The 12,973-nt window shown below is 44.0% G+C and overlaps 1 protein-coding gene across 2 annotated transcripts in view; it reads right to left on the reverse strand.

Annotated features, from left to right (window-relative positions):
* The window catches only part of vps50 (VPS50 EARP/GARPII complex subunit), a 188,420-nt gene that overhangs the window by 164,614 nt on the left and 10,833 nt on the right, over positions 1–12,973 (reverse strand). For both annotated transcript variants that reach the window (XM_056298098.1, XM_056298099.1), the window contains exons 3-4: positions 11,206–11,328; positions 10,125–10,196 (exon numbers count right to left, since the gene is read on the reverse strand). In XM_056298098.1, the coding sequence (XP_056154073.1) occupies positions 10,125–10,196; positions 11,206–11,328 (195 nt within the window). The remainder of the gene's footprint in view (positions 1–10,124; positions 10,197–11,205; positions 11,329–12,973) is intronic.

Raw genomic sequence — 12,973 nt, forward strand, 5'->3', positions numbered from 1 at the left:
CCCAAACAGATGGTGAACAGTCAAACTGAAATGCGGTGATGTGTGTGTTTGTGTGTGGTGTGTGTACACGCCTGCGTTTGTGTGTGTGTGTGTGTATGTGTGTGTGTGTGTCTGTGTGTGTATGTGAGTGAGAGAGAGAAAGAGAGAGCGACAGAGAGAACTAATCCTGGAGGGAGAATGATTGAGGAAAAAAAATCAGACAGGAAAGAGCAATGAACAAACGTTACGAGGGGTCATATTCATAGTTATGTTCAAAGTCATAAAAGCCTGCCGTGCTCTCTGAAACAGTCGACTCCTCTCAATCAATGTATGCCGACAGCCCTTCCACCATACCTAAAACCCATAGCACCACCTTCTGGTGACTGGCGGAACACAACCCTGGACGTCATAGCAGCCAGGAGCTCAGCTGGCCAAGCGGAGCCACGCTGTGCAGTCAGTCCATGATACTCTGCCAACCCCATTCATGTCCAAAATGAAGTGCGCTTTATAACCAAAGTATTGATTTATTCAGGATTGGCAGCAAATGAGGTATAAAAAAAATAGCAGCTGCCAAATAAGAATCATCAATTCACTCCCGAAAGAAGATATTGAACACCTGCGTTCTCTTCCTGGCGTTCCAGAAAGCTGCACAGGACAAGATTTACCCACCTACTACATTGCAGTCCTCAGTTTGCAGCGATTGAACTGAATCAGTAGAGAAAAACTGATGCTCGTTGCCCCCAACCAACAGTAACAGCAATATCTGGATAGTTTTCTCGTCATTAGCTCAATTTATAGTAATTGTAATCTTCAGGCAAATACCTATATCAAGTAGAGGGTTATTTGGTGGGCACTAAGAGATTTTTTTTCTAAATAGCAAGACATTTTACTGCCTCTGAATAGTGGTTTGTGAGATGCACAACTGTATTAGCAACAATTACCATTAGCTACGTTAGCCAGCACTCATTAGGTAAGAGTGGAGAAATACCAAGTAACTAAGTCATCGGCCACAGTCAGAGCTGGGATTAAAATGCCTCCACGGGTGATCCGATCCCAAGTGGTTAGCTCTAAACACAGATCTGACCAGACACAATGCATTCTCAAAACGCCTTGAGATCCAGACAAACAGAGGACACGTATATCCATGTACGTAGTGTCACCTGAATGCAAACGTGTTCCTGGCCACATTGATGCGGAGTGTGATGTACCTGGTCACTTGACCACAGGATTCCCATATGGGACAGTGGAAAATTTCACTATCAACCCCCTGAAAATTGGATGTCACTAGATTTTCTGCTTTTAAAGTGAGATAAAACCGAGATGCTGGTCGTTGGCACTGCTAGACACAGACACCAATTTGATAAAATTTTTGTGTGCCCAAAGTTAAAGAAGTCAGCTGGTGGCAGGGCCTTTTCCTATCGGGCTCCGTACGTATGGAATAACCTGCCTGCTGCCACCAGACAATCTGAATCTGTTGAGTCCTTTAAATCCAAACTTAAAACTCTTTTTTTTGCCTCAACCTACAGTTAGTTGCCTTTACATGGAGTTCTTCACAACCTGTACTGCATGGCGGGTCATTTTTTGTCTTAATGAATTTACCAAACACTGTTCTGCCGACGAGATTACAGAGTAGAGATCACTGACTATTGCAAACTGTTCTCTCACATGTCTTTTCTCTCTGAGTGATGTCTTCTTTCTCTTCTTCTGTGTATGTGAATGGTGTGATGCGAGTCTCCCCTGTGTGCATGTGTAGTCTGTCCTCCTCCCACGTCTCCATGGTGATGGTGGTCACCACCTGGATGCTACTTGGCATCCTCCACATCACATTCTTTATATGTCTTATAAATTCAAATAATTTTGTTACCCTGTTTCAATGTTGTATCTTTCACTCCCTCCAATGTGTGACTAATGTCTTCTCCATTCTCTTCACCTGTGTATGTGAATGGTGTGATGGGAGTCTCCCCTGTGTGCATGTGTAGTCTGTCCTCCTGTCAGGTCTACATGGTGAGGGTGGTCACATAGCTCAGGTCCTGGGCTGTTCTGGTGGCATCTGGACACTGCCTGGCATCCTCCTCATCATACTCTTCATATCCCATTATAAGTCTGTTATCCTCTTCCAATGTTGTATTCTGTAAATTGTGTTTTATTCTGTACACACAACATTCATTGCATGTCTGTCGGTCTTGGGAGAGATCGCTCCTCTCTTGCTCTCCCTGAGGTTTCTTCCTATTTTTTCTCCCTGTTAAAGGGTTTTTTAGGGAGTTGTTCCTAATCCAATGTGAGGGTCTAAGGAGGATGTTGTGTTGCTGTAAAGCCCACTGAGGCAAATATATTGGGCTATATAAATAAAATTGACTTGACCGAGAAGTACTGGATGGGGGGGGGGATATTATATTTTCCTATGAATACATAATGTTTTCGTGACGGTGAACAAAGTTATGGTAATTCTCTGTTGTATCCACATTTTATTTGTTTATTTATTTATTTTGCTCTTGTTCCATCCACCACCAGCTGTACGACATGTTTGGGTTATAGCAACAAAAAAACATTAAAAAAAAAACAACAACAACAAAAAAACAACTATAACTTGCATGGAAATTAAGTGAGACAAACAATGGAAAGAATGGCCAGAGTCTCAAATCAAAATCACTGCATTGCATAATAAGCCGAGTATCTTCTTCTTCTTCCTGCTTGTTCCCCGTTTCCCAGGGGTCGCCACAGCGGATTTGATAGTTTCCATCAGTACGCTGTGAGGGCACAGCACCCATGGCAGTCTTGTCAGTCCGCGTAATGATTTGGCAAAATTCTATGTTGGATGCCTTCCCTGACACAACCACTAACCCTATGGACTATAATAATATAATAAGCCTAGTACACCCCCTTACACATAATATTAGTAATAACGGTGACGACAACAACAACATTAATAATAATGGCACAAATGGGACGGGAATCTTTTTTCCTCCCCTTTTTCTCCCCAATGGTACCCATCCAATTACCCCACTCTTCCGAGCCATCCCAGTTGCTGCTCCAACCCCCTCTGCCAATCCGGGGAGGGCTGCAGATTTCCACATGCTTCCTCCAATACATGTGGAGTTGCCAGCCGCTTCTTTTCACCTGACAGTGAGGAGTTTCACCTGGGGGACGTAGCGCGTGGGAGGATCATGCTCGCTATTCCCCCCAGTTCCCCCCCCCCCCAAACAGGCACTCCAACCGACCAGAGGCGCTAGTGCAGCGACCAGGAAACATACCCACATCTGGCTTCCCACCCGCAGACACTGCCAAATGTGTCTGTAGGGACGCCTGACCAAGCCAGAGGTAAGATGGGGATTCGAACTGGCGATCCCCATGTTGGTAGGCAACAGAATAGACCGCCACGCCACCTGGAGCTAGAGCCGCCCCCCCCCCCCCCCCCAAGAATTGTTTTTGTGAGGAGACAGAACGGGAGTTATCTTGCGGGAGTTGGACAGCACGGCAAAGAAAATTTACTTCTGTGTCAGAACAACAAGCAACAACAAAGTGGGTACTTATGTCAGACCCTGGTAAATCACATAAACACAAGTGATGCATGTAGTTATTTGCTTACTGAGCGGGGTAACCGATATCCGACCACAAGTACCCTGTCGAGATGCATTAGATATACATTTTAATGCTGGGTGTGAAAATGCAACCCTTCTCGTCAAGCTCTTGGCATAATGTGGATGTGTCTGATGCAAAACACCAGGTCTGAACAGCCTCTTCACACTGACGAGTACTTGACTATTCCTTGTAAACATGGCCACATATTTAGCTATATTTACAAGGATGTCAAGATGGTGATGTTGAGCAGTCAATCCATTCTCACTTCACAACTTTGCGCGTGTGTGTGTGTGTAAGTGTAAATTTGTTTTTTAAGTTGAGCAGGTTTCATTAGATAATGGGATTTCTCTCACACATACAAACTCACACACACACACACACACACACACACACACACACGCACACATTTCAGCGATCAGCTCTGCAGGTTAATAAGATTCTGAAAAGGTTGCATAAGCATTGCAAGAGCTGATGAGAGGGAGAGGAACCGTTGCTTCCGTAGGACAGGGTGTCAGTGTTTTAAGCTGAGGAATTTGAATATGTTCACCCGCGTTATGAAAGCTGCTCTCTCCGACACCTTCACAGCCCACAGTCCTGCTGAACACTTCCTCAGAAATGCATGGGAGCCATAACTCAAAATGACATGACAGTGCAAAACGGGGTTTTCCCTAAAGATGGCTCCATTGGCGTGCAGCTTTGTGTGTGTCGGTGTGTGTGTGTGTGTGTGTGTGTCCGTGTGTGCGTGCATCCACAGGGGATATAGCACACTTGCACACACAGCCAATGACTCAAATGGGCAAACCCGCAGTCATGCGTGCAAATTTCACACACGCACCTCATCCCCGACATCTTTCGTATGGGCTACATTCATGCGGCAAGACAAGGCAATTAACTGGGAGATGAGCCTGCGCCAGGCATGTGTCAGAGACGTCAATTAGGCTAGACCGATGTAGCAGGGGAACCCAGTAGTCGTTCTCGACCCACTCAATACCAGTTTTGTTTTTTTTAACGAACTACTCCGAATGAAATTGACACTGAGGGGTAAAAAGAAGGTATGGAAAAATGAAAAGGGTGGTGGTGTGTGTGTGTGTGTGTGTGTGTGTTTGTATGTGTATGTTTGGGGGTCATTGCATTAGACCAATTTATAAACACCCCCATGAGTGTTTATGCAAGCAGAGTGGCAGCTAGCTATACTAGTAGACCTGCACAAGTGTGCTTTTGCACCCCCTCTAACTCCTGTACAGACACACACGCCGTGTGGTTTGAGTGGCTTTACAGCTTTACTAATGGTATCAGGTAAAAAAAAATTTCTTTAAAAAGGTGTGGAGTCTCCACATCATTTGACAGGATGAGGAACCATTTACAGGACAGCCCTGTGGTGAAAATATGAAAGCATCATTACCACATCCTCACCAAGGTCTACGCTCTGTTTCACACACTGATATCTGTGTGTGTGTGTGTGCGGGTGTGTGTGTGTATGTGTGTGAGTGAGTGAGTCAGTGGGAGTGAGTAAGATAGTGTGTGTGTGTGTGTGAGTGAGTGAGTGAGTGAGTGAGTGAGTGAGTGAGTGAGTGAGTGAGTGAGTGAGTGAGTGAGTGAGTGAGTGAGTGAGTGAGTGAGTGAGAGGGAGTGAGTAAGATAGTGTGTGTGTGTGTGTGTGTTATTGAGTGAGTGAGGCAGTGTGTGTGAGTGAGTGAGTGAGTGTGTCAGTGAGTGAGAGAGAACGTGAGTGAGTCACACACACTCTCTCTCACACTTATTTTCTCTCTCTCTCTCTCTCGCTGTCTCTCACTCACTCACTCAATCACTCACTCACTCACTCACACACACACACACACTATCTTTCTTACTCACTCACACTCTCTAGTGAGTAAGTGAGTGTGTGAGTGAAAGAGAGAGAGAGAGAGAGAGAGAGAGAGAGAGAGAGAGAGAGAGAGAGAGAGAGAGAGAGAGAGAGAGAGAGAGAGAGAGAGAGAGAGAGAGAGAGAGAGAAAATAAGTGCATGTAGAAATTGGCCCACTCCCAGTCGGCATTTGTCTGTCATCACGACAGATCCAAGCTAGTTTACTGAAACACACCACGCACACGTGTGATATCACCCTACACAGCAAGCACTTCCATTACCTCCACATCAGTCAATACCGTCCCTTCATGAAAGGGGACGTGTTAGCCTAGTTTCAAAGAAACTCTGACAAACAAAAGCGATTACGGTGACCAACAGCAAACGCAGCTTTGAAACATGTTTCATTATCTCCCCACCACCCTGTTTTACATGCAACAGAACCAGCTAGATTCAACAGGAAAATCCAGCCTCAGAAGCCCCCATGTTGTCTTTTATTTCCTCAAACAAATCAATTAGAATCGGTTTTATTTGCCAGTTAAGTTTGCACTATCATTTTTTATTTATTTATCTGTATTTTACTCAGTGGGCCGCCCCCATGAAAACCGTAGGATGTAACATGACATGCAAAGAAGATTTCAAAGCTGAGAAGACCAGGGAAGGGAAGACATTTAGGAGATAAGGCCCCTTCTGACGAAAACCAAAATGAAAATTACTACAATGTCCACAAACTGGAACATTTTGAAACAACGAGTCTCTACTATATTCCCCTTAGAAAGTATCTGACTGCTAAGAAATCCATCCATCCATCCATTATCCCAACCGCTTATCCTGCTCTCAGGGTCGCAGGGATGCTGGAGCCTATCCCAGCAGTCATTGGGCAGCAGCGGGGGAGACTCCCTGGACAGGCTGCCAGTCCATCACAGGGCTGACACACACACACACACACACACACACACACACACACACACACACACACACACACACACACACACACACACACACACACACACACACATTCACACATTCACACCTAGTGACAATTTAGCATGGCTGATTCACCTGACCTACATGTCTTTGGACTGTGGGAGGAAACCGGAGCACTCGGAGGAAACCCACACAGACACGGGGAGAACACACAAACTCCACACAGAGGACGACCTGGGATGACTCCCAAGGTTGGACTACCCGGGACTCAAACCTAAGACCTTCTTGCTGTGAGGCAACCGCGCTAACCACTGCGCCACTGTACCGCCCTGCTAAGAAATATGATTGTAATGTGTACAGAGCTGAGGAATATTAGGAAAGTGGTTTTGAGTACAGAATCAAATATTCCATTAAGTATTAACTATACTACATAACTACATGATGCACGATGCGGCAAGTGGGTAGTGGAAGTAGGTGCTGGATACCAGCAGAAGTGCCTTCTGTTTGCATTAAAAAGTGCACCCACACCCAACATTGCAGCACATATCTTTGCGCTTAACAGCTGAAGGTTAGGAGTAGACTGGTGGAAGTTCCCTCATGTAAGACAGCAAATCTGTACTGATAAGAGTGCCGGAAAATTTGACTGAAGGTTGTCTGCTGTGTGTGTGTGGGGGGGGGGGGGGGGGGGACCAGAAAGAAGGGATAAAAAGTGTGGTGGTCATGTATGCAGAGGCAGTAAAAATCAGAATGGGGGAACAAAACAGAGAGTTAAGTGGAGGAAATACGGTGGAAGAAATCGGTGATTGAGGGAGCACAGGAGCTGCTCTTTTGCCCTTTTTGTCCATAAATAGTGTTTATAGACAGGCTATCTCCCAGGCAGGGAGTCTTTTAGTACCTGGGAGACCTCAGCACAACATCCGTTATAGTGCAAACACCTCGCTGGCTGTAAAATCAAAACACAGCAAGGGGGTGCTTGACATCCCAGCGTCCTGCTGTGAGAGGTCAGCACCTGCACAGGTGTTGTTTTACACCCACTTGCTCCTGAAAACTATTGTATTTCTGGTTACTGAATACTGTTACTGTGCACCCTCGCTCTCCAAACTTCATCTTCACTCTCTGTTGGCCCTATGGCTCTTCATGAGTCATAGTGCCCCTGCTGCACTAACTGGATTGTTACTAAATTAAGGAGGGCTCCTATCCGCCTCTTAAAAGATGTGATGCCCAAACAAAGACTGCAGACAAGGTTCTATTCCTGTGCATTCGTAGAAAGTCAACAGTGATACAGCTCTGCTCAACATGAGCGTGGAGAGTTTGCAATCATGGCAAGTGCAGCTGCTGGAACGATTCCAAAAATAATTATTTACGGCTATAAGAACTTCGAAGTTGTTGGGAAGAAAAGGACTGCCGTTTGTAAAACATGTGCAGCAAAAGTATCAGATGGGATTTCAACAACGTCAAACTTTGTGCGTCATCTGAAAAGCCACAAAGAGAAGTAAGTTTGTTTGCTAGCCTACAGGTACAGTAGCGTGTGAGTGGTCAGACACACACGCAGACCCAATCTGCCCGTTTGGAATACGCCAGAGTATATTGCCCAAACATCGTCCCAATCTCATCTCAAAAATACAATTGAACGTACTGTTCTGTTTCAGAACACCTAACAGCGAATATTCAATTATGCTGGCCCAGTGGGCAAACGATGTCTGGGCGATGTAGCAGTCACCAGAATGAGTTAGCATATCCCCTGTTGCCCCCTGATAATTAGCTAATCAAACACTGTTTCAGTGCATGGTTTCACGTATCATACTATAATACAATATGATATAGTTTTAAATATGGGTAATATAATGTGGTTCTCGAGAAAATCAGCCCATTCCGAACGGGCACTGAACTAGTGGTATTCAATCGTGATTATGTTTACACTGTTTTTAATTGAGCGTTTAGACTTGATGCTCCGAATTATGTGCTACCGACGACTCCTGCCGAGGGACTACAGACGCAAATTAGCTTATAGCTAATTCTGGTGCAATATATTTATTGTGCATTGTCAAATAAACAAATAAATAAAAAATATTAAAGTATCTCCATGATTCAAATTAATCTAGTTATATAATGTCTTTGGAAAGATTTTTCTCCACTGAATTATAAACATTTATAAATACATTTACTTGTTTCATGAAACCAAAATTAATACCTATAATTTCTTATATTACAACACTTTTTGTATGGCACAATGGCAATTGAAATAATGCTCCGAGCATGACACACAGTGCACTGCACCCAATATGAAATATAGCCTACTAAGCATAGGCTTAGATTAGAGCCATGGGGTAGTAGGTTATTTCACAAAGCTGGCTAACTAAGTAAGCCTCACTTCTGCGCAGAGTGAAGCCGGGACAGCTCTTTTTACTTCAATCCATGTTCCAGATCTGAAAGATTTCCAGGGTTTACTTTGCGCAGATGTCAGGCATACTCAGTTAGCCAGCTTTGTGAAATACTCCCTTGTGTCTAGTCCAGTGGTTCTAAAACCTCCATGGCTGTGACCAAAAACGCACCCCTATATATTTTAATGTACGCTTATTAAGTACACATCGTCACGTACATCGGTACTTAATACACGTACATAAGTAGGGTGCGCCTTTCGTCACACACAGCCCATGTATTTATTGAATTACACCAACAGCACCCCTGATTCCACTAATCTAGGGAGTCAAATAATTAAAGGTAGGGAAGGCAATTTTTTTCAGAAGCACTATTTGTTATATTTTTTGCAATTCTCTTTACATCCCGACAGCAATCACTAAATTAAATGCTCTGACACTAAATTAAAAAAATAAAAAGAGTAATCTGTGGAAGTCACAGGACCGTAATAAACCCATCCAATCATTTTAAGGTGTCCAGTTAAAATGATTGGATGGCCTACCTGCCTGTCAACCTATCTACCTCCAGAAGTAGGCTAGTCAGGCAGTGCGTGTTTGCGTGTTTTGGAGGAGTGGCTTTGGAGGGAGGCGATAAAGTCCTAGCCAACTTGATATTTTGCAAGTGCAATGAATTGTAGGTCGAACTAGACAAGCAGAGAGAGTGTTTGTTTATTGTGTATTGTAATGATCAATATGTTTTGTATTGTTATTAAGAGTTGTGTGCTCATTTGTGATTTAGAGTGTGCCTTTTATTATTTCTTAAATGGAAAACAAAATCCAAATTTGAACACAATAAAATAAAAATTATTTCTAACATTATCTGTGGTTTATTTATGTACTATTGTAATGAAACAATTTAATATTACCTGAATTAAAAAAAAATGTGTTAAATTGGTATAAAACACTCTACATTTGAGACTTGATGACTTGACACCTGAAATTAGGGACTTGTGACTTGACTTGACCTGAGCTCGGTGACTTGGGACTTGACTTGAGACTTGCCCTTCATGACTTGGGACTTGACTTGAGACTCGAAGGTTAAGACTTGAGACTTACTTATGACTTGCATAACAGTGACTTGGTCACAACTCTGGATACAGCCCATCTATTACTTCATTTAGGGGAGCAGAACAAGGGGAAATCTCCAAATAGGGTTTCCAGGCAAAGTTTGATGCATCCTGTCTCTCTGGTAAAAACAATGTGCAAAAGGAATCTGCAGCATTGGTGAAGGTGCTGTTGTGTTACATTAGAGATGCCAGGTTCATGCCACGAACGGATTCACATCATGCCAGGTGTCACATATATAGGTATGGCATTAACAGTCTTTCTGTGTGTGTGTGTGTGTGTGTGTGTGTGTGTGTGTGTGTGGGTGCGCCACTTACCGCTGCCTGCTGTCTCTTCAACTTGTCTCTGTACTCTTCCAGCTCTTGCAGGTTCAGCTCAGGTGGGAGCTTCTGCAAACACACACACTAATTGTACAGTCCATTCATAATACGTTGTCCTACATATGCGAAGGCATGCAAGACCTAAGCACAAACATCCACAATCAATGCCTTTGAGCTCATCTTGCTGCTATACACCTGCACAGCAATTCTGAGAATTAACAGCCTTCAGCAGAATTAAACTTCTCTGTATCTACATACTGCTGACAGAGAAACAATCAAAGTAGAATTATGGTCCAAGGAAAAAAAACGCTCAGACTGGAGCTCAGAGTTACAAGAGGGCTTTTCAATTGTTTCTAGAAAGCTAATCTTCATTTGTGAGAAATGTAGGCTTCACATACATCTCAGCAGCCATTTAGAAAGAACTTCAGCCGGCAAAAATAAATAGCTAGTCCTTCCTTCATTAAAACACAAGAAAGAAAAATTAGTTACAAAAGGAAAACACACACACACACACACACCTCACTGCACCACAAGTCAAATTAGTACACAAGGAGGATGTTATCAGGTAAACGACAAACAAACTGCTGAGAGAAAAAAATAAAGATATTTCCAACCCAGAGCCCAGAGAATGATAGGTAATTACTTTCCCCTTGACTGAAAGTCTCATTTCAGATGGTATAGTGATACCAGGCTAAATCTAATGAGATTTCACACCCTTCCTCTGTTCGGCGGATGCAATCCATCAGTCCAGAAGTCAATGGCATGCGGTTGGCTCAGCAAATGTGCAACGTAAGTGCCGCTCAGGTGAGAAAGACTTTAAACTGTGCCAGTCAGACCGTGTTTGCTTCTCATCCATGATATTCTTTCATGGTTAATAAATAACTAAATAAATAAATGCAATATTACTAGAATCAGAGTCACTCAAATGTGATACACCTGGAAGGCTTATCAGTTTATGGAGGTGGTGGGCCCTCAAGTCTATTGTAAATCCTGTTTATACGGGTGAGTGGTTCAGTGATTTCAGCGATTTGCCCATATTTATTTATCTATTTGTTTATGTATCTACACAGTGTCTGACCTCCAGCTCGTGCTGCACCATATCAAATGAGTCGCTGGAGAAGAAGACCTCCTCGATGCCATCAATGATCTCCTGTTCTGCCTGGGGGTCGATAGGCTGCTCCCTCAGCTCCCGTAGCTCTTCCTTCAATAGACAGAGACAGACAGAGACAGAGAGTCTTCCATTATACAAAAGTTGTTGAGATGACTTTACTTAGTACCCTTTCATGCTTTTGTTTTCAAAAAATCTGTTTCTTAATGCCTTGGCAACACAGATGTCAATTTTGTCATGACAATAAAGCACATTAGAATTGCTTGATTGCAAAGACAGGAGAAGAAGAAGAAGAAGAAGAAGAAGAAGAAGAAGAAGAAGAAGAAGAAGAAGAAGAAGAAGAAGAAGAAGAAGAAGAAGAAGAAGAAGAAGAAGAAGAAGAAGAAGAAGGAGGAGGAGGCCATTTTATTTTGTCATTGCATTCTTGCGACGAATGTGTTCTCTGCATTTAACCCATCCTATGGTACAGGAGTGGTGGGCAGCTGCAGCACCCGGGGACCAACTCCAGTTCCTCTTTCCATTGCCTTACTCAGAGGTACAGACAGGAGTATTCACCCTAACATGCATGTCTTTCTGATGGTAGGAGGAAACCCACACAAACAAGGGGAGAACATGCAAACTCCACACAGAAAGGACCTGGGATGGCCTGGGGTTTGAACCCAGGACCTTCTTGCTGTGAGGCAACAGTGCTAACCACTGCGCTACTGTGCCGCCCTTTTTTTTTCAATAAAGAAACAGACAGACAGATCAGGAGGAACAGGAGAGACAACAGGATAGAGGGAAGTCCAAAACAAAATCAAAAATGCCATCATTACCACTTGCAGAGAGCACAAGAAATAAAACAATCAAATGAAGCTCGGAAACAGACAAACAAAACTTAAAAAAGAGAGAGGGAAAGATAAACAGACATGGCAATAGTGATGATGAAGAGACATGAGAGGAGAGGAACAAAGGCAGAAAAGGCAGGAGGGAGGAGACAGGCCGAGGCAAGGCGAGAGGAGCAGGGGAGTAGGAGCACAAGTGGAAGGAGTGAAGGAATAAGTGCAGAGAGAGGATAGAATAATCAGAATGGGGGTTGGCGGGAGGGAGGGAGGAGGTGTGTAGATCAGAGAAGACAGGGAGTGAAAACATTTATCAAGGGATTTAGTGGCAAATTGCGGCTCATTTCGTCGGGCTTTGCTCTGTCATGGACAAAGGCGAGCAGCCTTGAGAAACGGCGGGGAGGAGGAGCAGGAGGTGGAGGAGAGGGAATAAATGAGCGAATGAGAAAGAAAAAAAAATACGGCAGGGAACCCTCTGAAACATCTCTGGGAATCATCAGAGCCTTATTGATCAGCAAGTGGTGCATCCGTCGAGGCTTATCACTGAGGTCGAGTCCTTTAAGAGTTTTAAAAACCACCTCCCCAGCGGTCCCCACTTCAGTGGGCTTAATGAGGAGTAATGGAGGTACATGTCAATGAGACAACGGAAACGACGACGGAAACAAAGGCGCCAGGAAGATTAGGGATGATGAGGTGCATAGAACTAGATAAGATGGATTTTTTTGAGGGGGATTCCCCCCCCCCTATTTCTCCCCACTTTTACTTTGGCCAACTAACCCACTCTTCCGAGCCGTCCCATTCGTTGCTCCACCCCCTCTGCCGATCCAGGGAGGGCTGCAGACTACCACATGCCTCTTCCAATACATGTGGAGTCGCAAGCCATTTCTTTTCACCTGACAGTGAGGAGTTTTGCCAGG

This window comes from Lampris incognitus, chromosome 18 (assembly GCF_029633865.1).
Source record: "Lampris incognitus isolate fLamInc1 chromosome 18, fLamInc1.hap2, whole genome shotgun sequence".
Lineage (NCBI taxonomy): Eukaryota > Metazoa > Chordata > Actinopteri > Lampriformes > Lampridae > Lampris > Lampris incognitus.